The sequence below is a fragment of the Plecotus auritus genome (genome assembly GCF_963455305.1).
Source record: "Plecotus auritus genome assembly, chromosome: 6".
Taxonomy (NCBI): domain Eukaryota; kingdom Metazoa; phylum Chordata; class Mammalia; order Chiroptera; family Vespertilionidae; genus Plecotus; species Plecotus auritus.
In genome coordinates, this window is record NC_137773.1 from 136,427,174 (window position 1) to 136,447,956 (window position 20,783).

The 20,783-nt window shown below is 40.6% G+C and overlaps 1 protein-coding gene across 1 annotated transcript in view; it reads left to right on the forward strand.

Annotated features, from left to right (window-relative positions):
• Positions 1-20,783, forward strand: part of PBRM1 (polybromo 1) — a 127,705-nt gene that overhangs the window by 73,823 nt on the left and 33,099 nt on the right. Inside the window, exons 20-23 of the mRNA XM_080674492.1 lie at positions 2,425-2,636; positions 17,358-17,543; positions 19,422-19,579; positions 20,201-20,464. Coding sequence (XP_080530618.1) covers positions 2,425-2,636; positions 17,358-17,543; positions 19,422-19,579; positions 20,201-20,464 — 820 coding nt within the window. The remainder of the gene's footprint in view (positions 1-2,424; positions 2,637-17,357; positions 17,544-19,421; positions 19,580-20,200; positions 20,465-20,783) is intronic.

A 20,783-nucleotide genomic window follows, 5' to 3' on the forward strand; every position in this document is an offset into this window, starting at 1 on the left:
CCATGCTGCTGAGATGGAGATGTATCATCAGTTTAGTGAATGATAATAAACCATGGCTTTATTTACTATATTGCCAATCATGAAGATAGATGTCCCAAAAATATTCATTAATTTAATGAAGTCCATATGCAGTAGATTTTTATGTTCACACTTCTTCACACTTATCCTTATCCACCACTGCTCCCAACATCACATCATCTAGGACTTCATACCCTGAAATAGAAGGGATCTGAACAGTGAGGCATAGAAAAGTGTACTCAGGTGACAGTAGCTTGTCTATCAACAGTATTCAGTAATAGCACAGTGCTGACTCCTGCCAGTTGGCCTCAACTTTCCTAATCTGCTGGCAATAGTCCAGGATTAAGTGTTCTGACTCCATTGCAGGTCTGTAAGGATTACCCACCAATTATGTGTAGTAAGAGTTACTTCTTTTCCCATTTTGAGATTTTGTTCTTGCACATTCAGGGAATACCTAGCCTCTTAGATTAATAGATTCTTCATATTATTTTGTTTCAATAAATAAAACAGAAAGGATATGTCTGATGTTTAAAGGCTCTGTAAGAAAACATCCAGCCCTAGTCAGTTTGGCTCAATGGATAGAGTGTCGGCCTGCTTACTTAAGGGTCCCAGGTTCAGGTTTGATTCTGGTCAAGGGCACATGCCTGGGTTGCTGGCTCAATCCCTGGCCCTGGTCAGGGCTCATGCAGGAGGCAGCCAATCGATGTGTCTCTCTCACATCAATGTTTCTCTCTGTCTCTCCCCCTCCCTTCCACTCTCTCTAAAAAAAATCAATTGAAAAATATCCTCAGATGAGGATTAACAACAAAAAGGAATATCCATTACTAAAGCACATGACATGATGGAATTATAAATTTGCCCCTTTTTTTCATTGTAACATTGATTACCAAAAGTGTTTTAATTTTATATTTAAAATTGTAAGCTATTACAAAATGATTTTTAATTTCTAGTGAACAGTCTTCAGATATTTCTATTCAGAAAGCAGGCATCAAAATAGTGGTGTAGGAGTTTTCTTCATTGGTCAGTTTTATTCTTACTGCTTTGCTACAAGTATTAGCATTTCTAAAATCTGCAAAGAGTTATAAAACCTTTCTGGAAACATCCATTTTGGTTGTTATTGGCAGTATTTTTAGATTTTTTTACAATTTCATCTTTTCTGATGAAGAGAAGCGGGGCGGGCGGGGGGGTGCTTTGCTAAAGCCTGATGCTCTCTCTGGTAGTGGGTGTCAGTAGGCCACAATCCCCTGACCAGAAAGAATGTCTATTAAAACTGTTGCTAAGACTTTGTCTGTGGTTACCTTTGTGAATACTTTTTTCATTCCCTGGAATTCTTACTTAATATAGTTATACTAGAGGCCCGGTGCATGAATTCATGCACAGGTGGGGTCCAGCCAGCCCACCCTCATGGGGCCCCATCAGGCCCAGCCAGCCGTGGGGAGGGGCCACGGGTGGTTGGCTGGCTGGCTCTGCTCCCGGTTGGGGTGTTGGGAGCTGAGCAGGGGCCGGCCGGCTGGAGTGGAGGCCAATCAGGGCCCGGATCAGGCTGGTTGGCTGCTGCAGTGCATGTCATAGCCACCAGTCATTCTGGTTGTTCCATTGTTCCAGTTGCTGGGCCTTTATATATATATATAGGTTTAAGCCTTCCCCAGACCACAGTGAATTGAAATAGTAGTAAAATGTCTACCAGTACAAATTCTGAACTTATTTTGCCTAGCCCTCTCATTTAAAGACTTTTAAAAGTTATCAATATGACATAATTTTTTCCATCACTCACTGTGTTGCCTCTGATGGTTCCCAAGAATTATGTGGTTATTTCTGGGAAATTAAAATGAACATTTACCTTGAACTTTTATAGGATCCCACATGACTTTACAGTTTAGGTCAAATATTCTCTGAGTCCTACCAACCTAGGCAACTATGATATACAAATCCAAAAAGGAAGAAAAGAGACATTGCCTAAATCTTTTGTTAACACTTTATGTAATGCGTCGGTCCCTCAATTAAGAGAAAGTAAAAATTAATCCAAAGGTTAGATGCAAGTCAGTGTTGCACATAGAAGCTTAGTATAGTTCTTGATTTTGGCAGCCTCCTTCTGTTGCCACAATCAACTGGTGCATATGCCATGTTTCCCTTCTACTCCAAAACGGTACGAGGCCTTTCCTTTTACAGGAGCTGTGCAAGGAGCAAGCCTTCATGAAAAGGAAATTGGTGGGCATGAGGCTTACCAATGAAAAAGGACTTATCAAATTCTGCTCTAACGAATTTTAAGGAGATAACCTTAGAACTTTGCAGAAGTACCATTATATCAATTAACATTATAGAAGCATTTGGTAGAATTTAATATGTAATTGGGGTGTTTAAAAGAAGCAGCTTGTATGTCAACAGATACTCTTGATGTTGTTATAGGACAGATTCTGAAATATATGAAGATGCAGTAGAGCTTCAGCAGTTTTTCATTAAAATTCGTGATGAACTCTGCAAAAATGGAGAGATTCTTCTTTCTCCAGCACTCAGCTATACTACAAAGCATTTGCATAATGATGTGGAGAAAGAGAAAAAGGAAAAATTACCAAAAGAAATAGAGGAAGATAAACTAAAACGAGAAGAAGAAAAAAGAGGTTAGTTTCTTTAATATCAAGAAATATACTATTTTCTAGCTTGCCTTATACTTAGCTGTGGAGTAGAGTCCTGTTTGAATAAATGAAGACTCAAGGTGTTGACACTTTCAAAATAGACATGGTAAGATGGAAATGTTTTTTATCAACATTAATTTGGTCATCAGACTAGAAAAAGATTGGAAGTTACATGTGACACAGCTATTATCCTGATATTTCAGAAACATGGTCAATTAATTCACAATTGTGGGAGATTAATACTATTTGTAGATAAAAACCTAAGGGGCCCAGCTAGGACTAGAAAGCATTCTCAGCTTTCTAGCCCCATTATTCAGCAATTTGGGTCTTCTCATACAGACTCTAGGCCAGATAAGTAGAGGGTATTTTGACTAAACCTGATAACTAAAAGGAATTTTTTAAATTTTAATTGTACCAGCCTAAAATATTATTTCAAGTCACTTGTCATAAGTTAGAAATATTTTGACAGTGGGAGCTTTTATTAGAAATGTGTTCATTGCTGATAAAGTTCAAGTTCACATAGACTTCCTAAGAGTTATATGAGTATTTAGCATCAAATCTGCTCTGTCATCCACCCCCCCAGGCAAATAATAAACAAATTAAGTTGATTTAAACAAATTTTTATAAGCAATGGCATATGCAAAAAAGAAAAGAAAGGAACCTGGTTGGTGAGAATCATAATTTTGCCAGCACAGGGCTAACTGCAAAATCCAGCAGCTTTGCTGTCAGAGGGGATGAACTCATTTAGGATGGCAATTGGGGGGGGTGAGGAGGGTTTCTGTCTTTGCCAGCAAAAAGTGATTGATGCAAAAATGAATGGGGTAAACCTACAGCTTTACTAGTCCAAAATGACAAAGGGGTTGAGGAATATTAGCTGTAGAAGGGATGAGATAAGTTCTCCACACAGGCTTAGATGATGGGAAAACTATGCATGTGCAAGGGAAATAAGAGAACTGGATGTAAAGCAAAATGCAAGTGATACTTGAAAGTTGGCTACAACTTTGAATGTATTCCCCAAGCCACACTTGTCATAAAGACATAAGACATATCAGACTGAATACAGATAAATCATTAGAGGTTGAATCCTTACAGGTTTGAGGTACTTGAGTACAATCATTACCTAAATCATTCATTGGTTGTTAGCTGTACAGACTTAGGAGCAGCCCTTCATGTCATGGGTCTTAGTATACTTACAATGGGAGTCTCAGGGGAGAGGAGAGAAAGAAGGGGGGAGAAAAGTATTTGAATACATAATGGCTGAAAATGTCTCAAATTTGATATAAACATTAACCTACAGTTCCAAGAATACCAAGTAAGAGCACACAAAGAGAACCACATCTAGATATATCATAATCAAACTGCTGGAAGAAAAAATCTTGAAAGGAGCAAAAGAAATCATCGTGTTAAAAAATAAATAAATAAATAAATAAATAAATAAATAAATAAATAAATAAATAATATGGTAATGGATCATAAGCAATAGTAGAGGCCAGAAAGCAGTGGAATGATATTCAGAGTGCTGAAAGGGAAAAAATTGAACCGAGAATTTTATATCCAGCAAAACTATCCTTCAGAAATGAAGCTGGAATAAGACATTCCCAGATAAACAAAAACAGAGAATCCACTGCTGGCAGATCTTCCCTATCAGAAATAATAAAGGAAGAGCTTTGGGCCAAAAGAAAATGATACCAGGTAATAACTAGAATCCATAACAAGTACCAAGGAGTATTGTAAATGCTAAATATCTGGGTAAATGTAAAAGACCATGTTTGCATTTTTTTCCACTTATTTTCTTTTAAAAATATTAGGTTATTTAAAGGGATTATTATAATACTATTGTTATAACATTTATAGAATTACAGCAGATCCTCAAATACAAATTTTGTTCAATATCATTTCATTATAATATTGATGAGATGAAGTTAAACCATAACTCTTGTTGTATCAATTAGCCTATAGTAAAAATTTGTTATGCATCATTTTGTTGTTGTTAATCCTCACCTGAGAATATTTTTCCATTGATTTTTAGGGAGAGTGGAAGAGAGAGGGAAAGACAGAGAGAAACATCGATGTGCGGGAAACACATCGATTGGTTGCCTCCTGCATGAGCCCCGACCAGGGCCCGGGCCGGGGAGGAGCCTACAACCAAGGTACGTGCACTTGACCGGAATCGAACCCTGGACCCTTTTGTCCACAGGCTGACGCTCTATCCACTGAGCCAAACCAGCTAGGGCTGTTATGCATCATTTTGCTTAAAGTTGATTATCAACTGCTAAGTGAGGACTTAATGTATATGACAGTAACAGCACAAAAAAACAGAGCTATATTTGAGCAAAGTTGCATTATTTAATGAAATTAAGCCAGTATTAACCTGAAGTAGATGGTGGTAAATTAAAGATGCATATTTTAATGCCACTTGAAAAAATTAGCAAAAGAAGTTAACACAGGAATTAAAATGAGACTCCAAAAATGTTTGCTTTATATAAATGAAAGCAGTAAAGGAGGAAAAAAGGAACAATAAGACATATTAAAACAAATAGCAAAATGGCAGGCATCAATTCAGTCATATCAATAATTACCTTACATATTGTGAATAGGCTAACCATGCCAATCATAATGCATAGATTATCAGACTGAATTTAAAAAGTAAGATTCAACTATATACTGTCTATAAGAAAATCATTTTAGCCCAGCCAGTGTGGCTCAGAGGTTGCATGTCAACCTGTGAACCAGAAGGTCCCTGTTGGATTCCCAGTCAGGGCACATGCCCAGGATGCAGGCTCATTCCCCAGTAGGGGACGTGCAGGAGGCAGCCCATCAATGATTTTTTCTCATCATTGATGTTTCTATCTATCTCTCCCTCTCCCTTCCTCTGTGAAATCAATAAAAATATTTTTTTACAAAAAAGAATAATTTTAGATTTAAAGGCATAAATAGGTTGAAAGGAAAAGGAGGGGGAAAATATACCATGAAAATAGTAACCATAGTGAATTGGAGTGGCTATATTAATATCAGACAAATAGAATTTAAGAGGAAAAATATTACTAGAGATTAAGAGGAATATTTCCTAATGTTAAAGGATCAAGACATTTGGAATATATAATATTCATAAATGTATATACACTTAACAGTGGATCCTAAAAAGGCGTGATGGAAAAGTGACATACAATTCTGTACTCCTTTATCAGCAATTAATAGACCAACTAGACCAAAAATCAGCAAAAATATAGAATATTGAATAACAACTTTATAGACTGAATGTTTGTGTTCACCCCCAACCCCCAAAAAATTCATGTTATAGCCTAATCTCCAATGTTACATTATTTGGAGATGTGGGAGGTAACTAGGTTTGCATGTAGTCATCATGCTGGGATTAGTGCTAGTATAAGGGGATAGATAAAGAGGAAGAGAGCTGTCTATGAACCAGAAAGTGACTTCTCACCAGATACCAAATCTGCTGGCACCTTGATTTTAGACATCTTAGCATCCAGATCTGTGAGAAATTAATGTTTGTTGTTTCAATCACTCAGTATATGGTGGATTTTTTTTATAGCAGTCTGAGCTAAGACAAGGACTATTAACCAGCTAGACCTAACTGACGTGTGTAAAACACTATACCCAGTGACTGCAGTATACACATTCTTGTCGAGCAGCATAGACCATTATTTAGGATAGACCATATGCTAGGTCATAAAAACAAAGTTTCAGAAAATATGAAAAGATTGAAATCACATGAAGTTTGTTCTCTGGAAACAGTGGGATTAGATTAAAAATCAGCAACAGGAAAAAAATCTGGAAAGTCCCCAAATATTTGGAAAGTAGGCAGTAACTTTCTAAGCCATGGATCAAAGAAGATATCACAAGGGCAATTTTAAAAATCTTGAACTGAATGAAAATGAAAACACTAAAATGTATGGGTTATACCTAAAGCAGTTCTTAGTAGAAAGTTTATAGCTTTTAGTAGAAAGTTTATAGCTTTTAAGTACATATATTAGAAAGCAATAAAAATAAAAAATTTCTATTTCCACCTCAAGAAGTTAGAAAACAAAGAGCAAATCAAACATGAAGTAGAGAAAATAATAAAGATCAAAATGGAAATCAGTGAAAGAGGAAACAGAAAATGCCATTGCTATAAGGGGTATGAAGTTTGGGACCACCATGTTATTTCTATTGACAAAATTTTACATAGAATTTTTTTATCTAGTTGGCACTTTTCCTGGCAATGCAAAATTAACCCCGTGCTGACCAGTCCTGAGTATATTTGTGTTTCTGTGTCTGAACATTGCTGACCGGTCACAAGTTAACCTGTGTCTTTTTCTCAACTTGTCAGTCAGTATTTGCAGAGACATGAGGAACAATACCTCTGATTCTTTCCATCCTTTTATCATGGCAAAAGTTTTAAAAAAAGATGTGTCGCGGCAGAGAAGAACGTTTGAGTGATTTATATGCAAACACTTTGTTTAATTGGCCAGGTGACTTTGGAAGTCAGCTGGAAGATAGTACTTTGTCGGAAGATAGTAATGAGTCTAACATTAGACATCACAAAGGCAAAAGAGAAATGTGATGGTTAGTATCTGAAAGTGAAAGTGATTCTAAAGAATAATGGACAGAAAAAGACATTTTACCAGTCTTGGAGGATTATACAAATATTTCAAGTGTAACTGTTTAATTTGAAGACCCACAAAGTATAAGTGACGTAACCAGTTTATTTTTTTATAAGAATTTTTTCGATTTCATTATTTCTGAAACCAATTTATACCATCACCAAATGGGAAAATACCACAAAACCTCTGCTAAAACTTCACCATGGAACGACATTACATATATGGACATAAAGATGTTTCGTGGTTTAATTATATTGATGGGACTAACAAAGAAGCTAGAATGGAAAGATTACTGGTCAACCGATCCTTTACTTGAATCACCATATTTCCAAAATGATGACTGGAAAGAGGTTCGAGCAAGTACTTACATTCTCCCATCTAAACAATAATTCACAAATAACATGTAACACACACCATCTTTACATAGTCAGACCTCTTTTTGATCACTTTATCTCGAAATTTAAGTCTTTACATATACCAAAACAGCAGTTACCACTCGATGAAGCAATGATTCCATGGACAGAACGCATCATATTCAAGACATACAATCCAGCAAAAATAATAATTTATGGAATTTTAGTAAGGATGCTTTATGAAAGTGAGAGTGGCTATTTTTGCAACTTTGAAATCCTAATATATAAAAACCCTGGGTCCGTCAGGACCGGAGGCTTGACCAACCAGAAGTCAGTCCTGCAGTCAGTGTTGGGTTGCTGTGGCGACCTAGCACTGACTGCCCACCGCTGCAGGCACGGTGACACAGCACTGACTGCTGAGGGGGCTGCGAATCAGACCCGGAGAAAGGCCTGAAGAGAGTAGCAGGGTCTGATCTGTAGCCTGTTTGGCAGCTGTTGATCAACACTTGCCTCTCTCTTTCTCTCCTGGCCTCCACCAGGGCTGCTGATCAGCCCCACCTTTCCTTTATTTCTTTTTCTTTTTTTAAATATATTTTATTGATTTTTTACAGAGAGGAAGGGAGAGGGTTAGAGAGTTAGAAACATCAATCAGCTGCCTCCTGCACAACCCTCACTGGGGATGTGCCCGCAACCAAGGTACATGCCCTTGACCAGAATCGAACCTGAGACCCTTCAGTCCACAGGCCGATGCTCTATCCACTGAGCCAAACCAGTTAGGGCAGCCCCACCTTTCTGATCAGGCCCCGTTGATAGGCCCAGAGATGCTGATTGGCATAGAAACTGACCAATCAGAACCAGATCTGGGTGAAGTGTGAGGAGCCAATGGCTGCCTAGGAGGCGGAGCTTTTGATCGGCAGAGGAGGGCAGTTCAGGGAGAGGTCATGCCTGCAGGAGAGGGCAGTTGAGGGCGAGATCAGGCCGGCAGAGGAGGGCAGTTAGGGGTGATCAGGCAGGCAGGCAGAGGCAGTTAGGGGCAATCAGGCAGGCAGGCAGAGGCAGTTAGGGGTGATTAGGCAGAGGCAGTTAGGGGCGATCAGGCAGGCAGAGGGTTTAGGGGCAATCAGGCAAGCAGAGGCAGTTAGGGACGATCAGGCAGGCAGGCAGGTAGCTGAGCGGTTAGGAGCCAGCGGTCCCAGATTGCGAGAGGGATGTTCTACTGCCTGTTTAGTGGGATTGGGAATAAACTGGCAGTCATACATCCCCCAAGGGGTCTCCGATTGGAGAGGGTGCAGGCTGGGCTGAGGGAACCCCCCCCCCTCCCCTCTGTGCATGAATTTCGTGCACGAGGCCACTAGTATATACACTGAGTGGCCAGATTATTATGATCTCTGAACGCATAATAATCTGGCCACTCAGTGTATATCCTATATAACAAAAGCCTAATATGCAAATTGTCCCCTCGACCAGGAGTTCAACCAGAAGGCAGGCCAGCCAACCACCCATGTTCCCTCCCCCTGGCCAGGTTGACCGGACCCCACCCATGCACGAGTTCATGCACCGGGCCTCTAATATATATACACACACATATACATACATACACACAAACACACATACACATACACACACACACTCACACACACACTGAGTGGCCAGATTATTATGCGTACAGAGATCATAATAATCTGGTCACTCAGTGTACATGTGAAAGCAAAAAGTTACAACAGATTCTTTTATCTATCTTACAACCTCTTCTTGGTTCTTGGCATCATATTTACTAAGATAATTACTACATCAGAGTATCTACAGCCAAACTATTATTGAAGAACAAAACACTGGTCTGTGGAATAATAAGGGAGAACCATGTATTGCCAAATCTACTAAAAGAAAAGTAACCATCTTGCTCAAAATAACTGGTCAGCAAAATGTTAATGATAGCTGCTCCTTAAATTATTCTAGTGCAATTTACAGAGTGTGGTCTCTAGGCAACCATCAACAGCATCATCTGAGAACTTGTTAGAAATGCAGATTCTCTGGTCCCACTCCAGAACTGCCAATTCAGGAACTGAGGGCAGCACCCAGCATTCTATCTTTTAACAAGTCCTGTAGGTGGTTCTGATGCAAACCTAAGTCTGGGAACCACTGTTGTAAGGCCTTGGATTTAAAGAGCAAAGGAGCAAGAATTTATGGCACCTGTCTTCTTTGGTGGATTAACAACGATACATGAAGCCATTATTTGATGGTACATTCTAGAGAACGGGTAGTACTAATATTTTAAAGTATACTGGTCTTTGCCCTTAATTGATCCTTAGCTACCAGGAACTATTTCCAGTGACTTAATCTATGAAGACCTATGGTAGGAAAAGAGAGCCACATAAAGACCAAGACAATAGAAGATTTTTGTACCTTTCCCAGCACTGTACCTATTTCATGACTAGAGGAAAAGGAGCCCTACTACTTAAACATCCCTATTAATAACTCTCTTTTTTGCACTAACTCAGAGACTATATTTCTCAGCAATGTGACTGGAAGTAGGTAAGGAATGTTGCTTTGCCATAGAATGTGAAGTCAGCACTAGAAGGACTGAGTAGGAAAGGCTATAGAAGCAGTGTGCTCTGAGGGTTATTGTAACTAGTTATTTCTAGCCAGAGAAATAACTGTAGTCTGCTTCACATTGTCCTATGTCAGTTTATGAATATTAAAGAACAGCAAAACAGTAGAAAGTAGGATAGTGGTTGTATCAGTTTGCCCTCTCTGTCTTTAAGCCATGGAGGAAGTTTCTTAATCAGTGACAATATAGATCTCACATACCCTGATATTATATTAAATACCAGTACTAACCACTCATACAAGGATAAGTGCAAAAAGATAAAGCAGCAATAGAGGACTTTCACTTAAACATGGCAAAGTGTAAACCAGTGCTTATTGCAGCTTCTTCCAAAAACACCTCTAAAATGATGGAAAGGGTGTTTTGTTTTGTTCTAAAAACAAACGAAAGACATAAACACAGAAGCATTTCCTGCCCACAAAAAAATGTAAAAACAAAAACAAAAAACAGTGGAAGAGGAGATAATGGCAATTAAAATTTGAAAGCTAGAAAATGGATTAGTTGCTAACACTAGCTTCAAAGATAGCATTGGATGAAGACCTTAAGAAGGCTATTTTTTTGTCTATAAATGCATAGGGATTAGAATACCAGGTATTCCTGAAAATACAGGTGCACGTGTGCTTAAGACAGAAAAGTCTAAATTTAAAGTTACTGAACTGCCAGATCATCTCCCAAGCCCTTCTTGTGACGTCCATCCTAAAGAGTCTAGACTTAGGGACAACCAGGATGACCGAAGGGTGAGGTTATAGTTCTGAAGAGGAAATTGTGAGACCCCTGGCCCTCTTTAATAACTTAACTCCTAGAATGCAGACGGTCAGGCTTATAGTTCTGAGAACAGGAGGTTTTTTTTAAGAAATGGACCAGGCAATGGGGAAAAGCTAAAGATAAACCATCTGGAGGTCCCAAATAAAATCCAGCAGTCAACCAACCCTATATGTGCATAGAGAGCTTATAATCAGCTTTTTTAGCATTTTCCCTTAAAATAGGAACAGGTACTATTTAAATAGGACCAAATATTTAAGGAAAATCTCTCAAATGTAAAGTAGAGAACAAAACAAAAAAATTGAACCTGGAGGAAACAAGGGGAAATGGAAGGAGAAAATTTAAGAAAAAAACAAAACCTATAACATTTAGACCTTCAGAGAGATGACAGGCTACTGCATCCATAAACAAATTATATGGTGTGTGAATTATCCTAAATAATAAAAGCCTGATGTGCTAAGTGTGTGCTCGACAGGTCGGCCGTTCAACCAATCAAAGCATAATATGCTAATGATATGCTAACGCCACTCAACTGCTTGCTGTGACGTGCACTGACCATCAGGAAGCAGACAGTTGACCAGTTGACCAGTCGCTATGAAATACACTGACCACCAGGGGGCAGACACTCTGACTGTTAGGTTAGCTTGCTGCTGGGTCCGACTGATCAGGACTGAGCAAGATGGGCCGGATACACTCTGGAGCCCTCCTGGTCCCTCCCCCACTGACCAACCTCCCATGTCCATCCCCAGCCCCCAATCGTGTACCACTGGGGTCCTTTGGCCTGGCCTGTGCCCTCTCACAATCCAGGACCCCTTGGGGGATGTCCAAGAGCCAGTTTCAGCCTGATCGCGCAGGCTAGGCCGAGGGACCTCACTGGTGCATGAATTCGTGCACTCAGCCTCTAGTATCTCAAAAAAACTGTTGAAAAAATATGATAGAGAGGGATAGGGGTATAATATTGATGTTCAATGGTACAGTCTTGGAACAAGTAGTAAGTAAATGAGCCGTAGAACAGTATGATTAATATAAATAACAATATTGTACTATAATTATGTAATGTGATAAATATCACTACAATGGCAACAATATATAAAAGTAACAAAGTAGAGAACCAAGATGGTGGCATAGGTAATCACCTATACTTGCTGCCTCTCACAACCACATCAAAACCACAACTAAACAGCAGAACAGCTACCACCCAGAACCGTGGGAAAGCTGGCTGAGTGGAAGTTCCACAACTAGAGAGGTGAAGAAGGCACATTGAGACTGGTAAGAGGTGTGGTGGTGTGGAAAGTGCTGGCACCTGGATGTGCTGCTCTTTTAACTGGGAGGGAGATACAAGCTCCTGCTTGCTCTGAACTCCAGTTCTGGGCAAGACTCTGGGGGACCCAGGCACATACAGGGAGAAGCTGGACTGTTTGACATCAGGACAGGAAAGAGAGGGCGGCTTTCTCTTAGAGATGCTCGCAGCAATCATTGTTCCTGCACAGGGGCGCGGGACACGGAGAACCAGGGACTTCTCTGGTTCAGGGCTGATTTGCAGCCATTGCTGTTTGCTCCGCCCTGGTGATTCCCATAGACCCCTGCCCCACCCAATTTACAACCCCACCCAAGCTGTGCGCAGCAGCTTTTGCATACAAGTGGCCTGTCCTTTCGCCTAAAACCTGTCAAACTGCAGCTGGGTCAGAGAGCCCCAGAGCTTCCAAGAGAAGGCCCAAGGCCCAAGGCCCGGCAGCAGTAGCGGCCTTGCTTCACAGCTGGGCCTCGTCTGGGCACTTCTAAACCCCATGCAAAGAGGAGGAATCTGCAGATGTCTCTGTAGCTTGTGCTGGGTGGTCCCAAACAGTGGCTGACCTTGTATCTTCTTGGGGATCCAAGAGCCAGTGTACCCAGTGGTCAGAGTAACACCATACTGGATTACAACTCTTCACATCCATAAGAGACACACTCAGGGGGCAGACTCAGTGAGCACCAAAGCCCTACTGAAGCAAGTCCTGCCCCATAAGGGTGTCTCCTGCGCAACACATCTTCCAGTGTAGACATAGCTGGTCATCACAGCCAATTGGCCTGGAGGTCAATTCCTCCCAGTGATACCAACAGCAATCAAGGGTTAACTACGACAAGACTGTGCAACAGCCCACAAAGGGGTGCACCAAGAACGTCCACCTCAGGTGACTGGGGAGGCTGAGCCACTGGGCCCTATAGGACACCAACTACTCAAGGCCATTCTATCAACTCAAGGAGACTTAGCAGCTACCCAGTACATAGAAACAGACACAGGGAAGCAGCCAAAATGTGGACACAAAGAAACAAGTCACAAATGAAAGAAATGGATGAAAGCAAAATACTGGATATAGAGTTCAAAACCACAGTTATAAGGTTATTCAAGGATCTTCTAAAAACCTCCAAGAACTTTAGTGAGACCCTCAAGGATATGAAAAAGGACCAATCAGAAATTAAGCATACACTGACTGAAATAAAGAATAATATACACAGATTCAGCAGCAGACTAGAGGATCCCAAGAATCAAGTCAAAGATTTGAAATACGAATAAGCAAAAAACACCCAACTGGAAAAGAAAAAAAGAATCCAAAAATATGAAGATAGTGTAAGGAGCCTCTGGGACAACTTCAAACATACCAACATCCGAATTATTGGGGTGCCAGAAGAAGAGAGAGAGCAAGATATTGAAAACCTATTTGAAGAAATAATGACCGAAAATTTCCCCTACCTGGTGAAAGAAATAGACTTACAAGACCAGGAAGTGCAGAGAACCCCAAACAAAAGGAATCCAAAGAGGACCACACCAAGACACATCATAATTAAAATGCCAAGCAAAGGCAAAGAGAGAATCTTAAAGGCAGCAAGAGAAAAACAGTTAGTTACCTACAAGGGAGTATACATATGACTGTCAGCTGATTTCTCAACAGAAACTATGCAGGCCAGAAGGGCGTAGCAAGAAATATTCAAAGTGATGAATAGCAAGAACCTACAACCAGGATTACTCTACCCAGCAAAGCTATCATTTAGAATTGAAGGTCAGATAAAGAGCTTCACAGACAAGAAAAAGCTAAAGGAGTTCATCACCACCAAACCAGTATTATGTGAAAAGCTGAAGGGTATTCTCTAAGAAGAGGAAGAAAAAGGTAAAGATAAAAATTATGAACAACAAATACATATTTGTCAACAAGTGAATCTAAAAATCAAGTGAATAAAAAATTTGATGAACAGAATAAACTGGTGAATATAATAAAATCAGGGCATAGAAAGGGAGTGGACTGACAGTTCTTGGGGGAAAGGGGATGTGAGGGTGCGGGAAGAAATTGGACAAAAATCGTATACCTATGGACAAGAACAGTGTTGGGGCGGGTAAGGGTATGGAGTGTGGTGGGAACCGGGTGGAGGGGAGCTATGGGGGGCGGGGGAGAGGAACAACTATAATCTGAACAATAAAGATTTATTTTTTAATATATTTTATTGATTTTTTTTTTATAGAGAGGAAGGGAGAGGGATAGAGAGTTGGAAACATCGATGAGAGAGAAACATCGATCAGCTGCCTCCTGCACACCTCCTACTGGGGATGTGCCCACAACCAAGGTACATGCCCTTGACCAGAATTGAATCTGGGACCTTTCAGTCCGCAGGCTGATGCTCTATCCACTGAGCCAAACCGGTTATGGCAATAAAGATTTATTTTTTAAAAAAAAGTAACAAAGTAACACATTGTGCACCTTAAATTTATATATTATATGTCAAATTTATTCAATTTAAATTATTTTTAGTGGTAGCAAAAAGGAAACATTTAGAGAAGCATTAGAAGATAAAGTTGAAATCTCTGAAGGAATAGAACAACAACAAATGAAAATAAATAAAGAAAAAGATAACTGAAAGATCAGCCCATAAAGCCCAGAATCCAAATAACTGCAGGACACAGGTCTGCTAAGTTTTCTGCTGCTGTACATATAACAAGGGTCCCCTTTTCTCCACTTTGCAATAACGTTTTCTCTCATTTTCTTCTGAGCCTTCAATTGCCCAATTGTTGGTGTCCATTTCTCTACCAACAGTCTATTCAAGGCAATCTGTGCTAAATTTTTTATCATGCTCTCAAAATTCTTTCCAGTCTCTGCTTACTACCCAATTCCAAAGTCATTTCCATATTTTTTAGAAATTTATTACAGTAACATTCCTCTACCATGTATAAAAATCTCATCTAAACTTCAAAAGTCTCAAATCTCACTTAAATCCTCTAAATTAGGTGTATGGGTAAGGCGCTCAGTGTGACCCAGCCTGGGACATAAATTGTGGACCTGTAAAAAACAACAACAAACAAAACCCTCTGCTCCTAACAATATAGTGATCGGACATTCATAGTCTAAGAGAGACATTCCCATTCAAAAGGGAGAAATGGAGGGGAAAAATGGTTATCAATTCCAAGCAATTTTGAAATCCAAACTTCATTAGGTTTCAAGGCCTGAAAATAGTCCTCTGCGACTAAGTACTCTGCCCTCTGAATCATCCTTTTTCATGAAAGGTAGCATGTGTTTACAGCTGAGTGTTTTATCAGTCTGTTTTCCTGTCTATACAATTGGGGGTGTTTAATAGCCCTCTTTCATTTTATACTCTTTCTGTTTCCTTTCAGCCCAGTTGACAGTGTTCCTGCTGGCATAAAATTCTCAAGAACCTTGTGAATATGCTGCATATGTTACAGGGATTCATCTGATTAATCAACTACTAGATAACATTTTCCACCAAAATTGGCAAAGCTTTAACAAAAGTATAAGGATCTAGTACACCAATGTTAGAGAGGGAGTGGAGAAATTGACCACTTGTAGCCAAACAATGAGGGACTTATTGGTACAGGCTTGTAGGGGTCAGTTTGGAATATGTGTTTTAAAAAATATTTAAAATGTGCCCTGGACTATGTGCTCAGCATTTAGAGCGTCAGCCCATGCACTGATGGAATCTCAGATTTGATTCCAACTCAAGGGCACATACCTGGGTTGCAAGTTTGATCCCAGCCCCCGTTGGGGTGCAGTCAATTGATGTGTCTCTTATATTGATATTTCTCTCTCTCTCGCCTTCCCCCTCCCTCTCCACTAGCTCTAAAAATCAGTGGAGAAATATCCTTGGGTGAGGATTAAATAAATAAATATTTAAAGTGCTTTTTCCCAGCTGTTCCATTCATAGAAAATTATCCCAAGGAAGTAATTACAAATGTTGGCAGAGCTTTATTCTGAAAAAGCAAACAAACCAAAACAACAAAAACCCTATGGTATTTGCAAATGCTGGCTTGTACTAGAGTCATTAAAAAGTCTTATTTAACAACAAAAAGAGTTTTGTTGAAAACCATTTAATCTCAGGGGAAATGTTCATGATATATTAAGTGTGTATGTATAGGGTTTATAGTGCTGTATCTATATATCTAAAAGCCTAAGCGACCATTCGCTATGACGTGCACTGACCACCAGGGGGCAGATGCTTAACACAGGAGCTGCCCCTGGTGGTCGGTGCACTCACACAGCCAACCTCCCGTGGTCCCTCCCCCCAGCCGGCTGGCCCCGATTGCCCTGATCAGAACCTCCCACCGCCCCTTCTCCCTGGCCGGACAACCTCCCATGGCCCTGATTGGGACTGGGCGAGACACCCTGATCAACCCCGATTGCCGGCCAGGCCGAGGGACCCCACCCATGCACGAATTCGTGCACCAGGCCTCTAGTATTATATAATATACATGTTTCATATTTCCTCAATTCTAAGATTCCATTAATCGTGCCATAACCATGTAATAATAACTGTTAGGGAAAATAATTTCAGAGGCATTAAGGTGAATACATTAGATTATTTTTAAGATTACATGATTTGCAAATGACCTAGTCTTTATATCTTTCTATATCATCAAGAATAACTACAGTGCTGGTTAGCTCAGTGGATAGAACGTTGGCCTATGGACTGAAAGGTCCCAGGTTCAATTCCAGCCAAAAGCACATGCCCATGTGGGTTTGATCCCCAGTAAGGGGCATGAAGGAGACAGCTGATCAATGATTCTCTCTCATTATTGATGTTTCTATCTGTCTCTCCCTCTCTGAAATCAATAAAAATATATATATTTTTAAAATGACTATGTTGAGCATGTATTATTATGATAATTTTTATTTTCTAGATCCTTAATGTATTCATTTAAATTAATAATGGCAGTTAGTTATAATTCAAGGAGACAGTTTTGAATAGAAGCTATTGGGAATATGGATGTTATACTATTTGTCTTAAATCTTACTTTTGAATGTCTAGAAAAGAATTAAATGTATTAATATGTGTTATTTGAATCCTACATGTAATTCCAACATTGCTTTATTGAGAGCCCCTTTTGTCTTTTTTACCTAAGAGGCTGAAAAGAGTGAAGATTCCTCGGGTGCTGCAGGCCTCTCAGGTTTACATCGCACATACAGCCAGGACTGCAGCTTTAAGAATAGCATGTACCATGTTGGAGATTATGTCTATGTAGAGCCCTCAGAAGCCAGCCTACAACCACATATAGTCTGTATTGAGAGACTGTGGGAAGATTCTGCTGGTAAGTACATTTTAAATTGAAGGGCACATTTGTGAGATGTGACTGTTTTACTCCTTGGTCCTCAGGGGAGAAAACTATAATTTACCCATTTTATGTCTTCTAACAATACTTGTTCTACAATGTGTAAAATATAATTAAGCACCCCCTATATGAAAAACATAGGATCTAGCACTATGGAGCAGTGCCACAGTTGAGTCAAAAGAAATGTAACTTTTTGAAATCTAGTTGAGATTATTCATTCAACTGATATTTATTAAAAACACACCATGAGCCAAATTCTGTAGCATAGCAGAGATTTAGAAGAACAAAAGGCTCATGTTTTGCCCCTGGCATAACCACTCCAATAAAAATCCTATATAATAAGGGGTAATATGCAAATTGACCATCACTCCAACACACAAGATGGCCGCCCCCATGTGGACACAAGATGGCTGGCAGGGGAGGGCAGTTCTGGGTGATCAGGCCAGCAGGGGAGGGCAGTTGGGAGGGACTAGGCCTGAGAGGGAGGGCAGTTGGGGTTATCAGGCCTGCAGGGGAGGGCAGTTAGAGGTGACTGGGCCGACAGAGGAGGGCAATTGGGGGCAACGAGACCTGCAGGGGAGGGCAGTTGTGGGTGACCTGGCCTGCAGGGGAGGGCAGTTGGGGGGGACCAGCCCTGCAGGGGAGGGCAGTGGGGGGGAACCAGGCCTGCAGGAGAGGGCAGTTAGGAGCGACTGGGCCAGCAGGAGAGGGCAGTTAGGAGCGACTGGGCCAGCAGGAGAGGGCAGTTAGGAGCAACCAGGCCTACAGGGGAGGGCAGTTGGGGGGACCAGGCCTGCAGGGGAGGGACAAGGCCTGTAGGGGAGGGAAGTTTCGGGGGAACCAGGCCTGCAGGGGAGAGCAGTTGGAGATGACCAGGCCAGCAGGGGAAGGCAGTTGGGGACGACCAGGCCAGCAGGGGAGGGCAGTTGGGGGTGACCTGGCCTGCAGGGGAGGGCAGTTGGGAGGGACAAGGCGTAGGGGAGGGCAGTTGGGGGGGACCAGGCCTGCAGGGAAGGGCAGTTAGGGGTGACCGGGCTGGCAGGGGAGGGCAGTTAGGGGCAACCAGGCCTGCAGGGGATGGCAGTTGGGGGGGACCAGGCCTGCAGGGGAGGGCAGTTGGGGGCTACCAGGCTGGCAAGGGAGGGCAGTTAGGGGCGGCCAGGCCGGCAGAGGAGGGCAGTTAGGGGCAATCAGGCCAGCAGGGGAGCAGTTAGGCGTCAATCAGGCTGGCAGCTGAGTGGTTAGGGGCAGGCAGGCAGGCAAGCGGTTGGGAGCAAGCAGTCCTGGATTGTGAGAGGGATGTCCCAGATTGGAAGAGGGTGCAGGCTGGGCTGAGGGATACACCCCCCAGCCCCTGTGCATGAATTTCATGCACTGGGCCTCTAGTCACAAATAAAAAATTATTATAGAGAGACATGTGCCTTAGCTTAGAATTTGATTTCAAATAGGCTTCCTAGAACAATTGTCATTAAACTTGAGACATGGAGAATGAATAGGAGTTAGTGAAGCCAAAAGCAGGCAGAAATGTGATCCAGGCATTCCCACTCTTTCATTTGTTCATCATGTAAAATACTTTTATATTCCTGACCCAGAAAGTCTAGCAGAGTAGAACAGATCTCATCACCTTCCTCATCCTATGTATTATGTATCTTTTAATATGAGAGAGAAAGTAGCATTTCGTAGCCTTATTACACTTCATTATTTGAAAGTATTATTTCTTCTAAGATAATAGTATTAAGGAATGTGGTCTAAAAACAGAATTGGTAGGTTCAGGCCATGGCAGAATGGATGAATTGGCTCATTTTGCAAAGAATATGTGATTTCTGTTCATGGTAATTCTCTCTTTTTATTTTTGAGGCGAAAAATGGTTGTATGGCTGTTGGTTTTATCGGCCAAATGAAACATTCCATCTGGCTACACGAAAATTCCTAGAAAAAGAAGTTTTTAAGAGTGACTATTACAATAAAGTTCCTGTTAGTAAAATTCTAGGAAAATGTGTGGTCATGTTTGTCAAGGTAAGAAACTTATTAGTTTCAAAAGTAGAAATCATTCCATGGGAATAAAATTTATAAACACAAAAAATTGATACTTACAAAATTAGGAGCTCTTTTTAACCAGTTTGGGAAAAAATTTTTCTTTAAGCTGTGTCTATAATGCTGTATATAAAGATTTAGGAAGAAATTAACCTGAACATGAAGGTGAAAGACTATTTGCTGCCTACACTATGTAGCTATATGCAATCAGCTTAAATTTTTTTATATTACCAGACTAACTTTTAAGGATAACATTTTCTGAAAGGTCATTTTAACCTGCTAGTGGGATAATAAGATGTATTTTTTGTGTATCTGTTTGATGGAGGCACAGGAATCCTGCCCATAGCTTTAAAGTACATTACAGCTGTATGAAATATTAATATATTTTCCAAAGGGGCAATTGTTCGGCTAAATAAGCTACATATTATGTATTTAATAAAGTCATTCTGAAACAAGGAAATACTACTAAATCTCGATTCATTTACCATTTGTTGTTAACTGTCAGAAAGTCTAAACAGTTTAACTTTTGTTTGTTTAGTTGGTGTTTATTTTTGGTTCATTGGTTTTCACAAAATTAATTAATTTTATTCTTATATCCCCTAGGAATACTTTAAATTATGCCCAGAAAACTTTCGAGATGAGGATGTTTTTGTCTGTGAATCACGGTACTCTGCCAAAACCAAATCTTTTAAGAAAATTAAATTGTGGACCATGCCCATCAGTTCTGTTAGGTTTGTTCCTCGGGATGTGCCCTTGCCTGTGGTCCGAGTGGCCTCTGTATTTGCAAATGCAGATAAAGGGGATGATGAAAAGAATGCAGACAACTCAGAAGACAGTCGAACTGAAGACAATTTTAATTTGGAAAAGGTATGTAGATAATAGCCACACAAAAAATAATTTTACATTTCAAAATAAATAATATAAAACCTTAAGCCCTGGCCGGTGTGGCTCAGTTGGTTGGAGTATCATCCTGAACACTGAAATGTTGTGGGTTAGATTCCCAGTTAAGACATGTACAAGAGGCAACCAATCCATATCTCTCTCTCTAAAATCAGTTAACAACCCTGGCTAGTGTGGCTCAGTTGGTTGGAATGTCTTCGTGTCCACCAGAAGGCCTTGAGTTCAATTCCTGGTTAGGAAACATACCTAGGTTTTGGGTTTGATCCTTGGTCTGGGTACGTGTGGG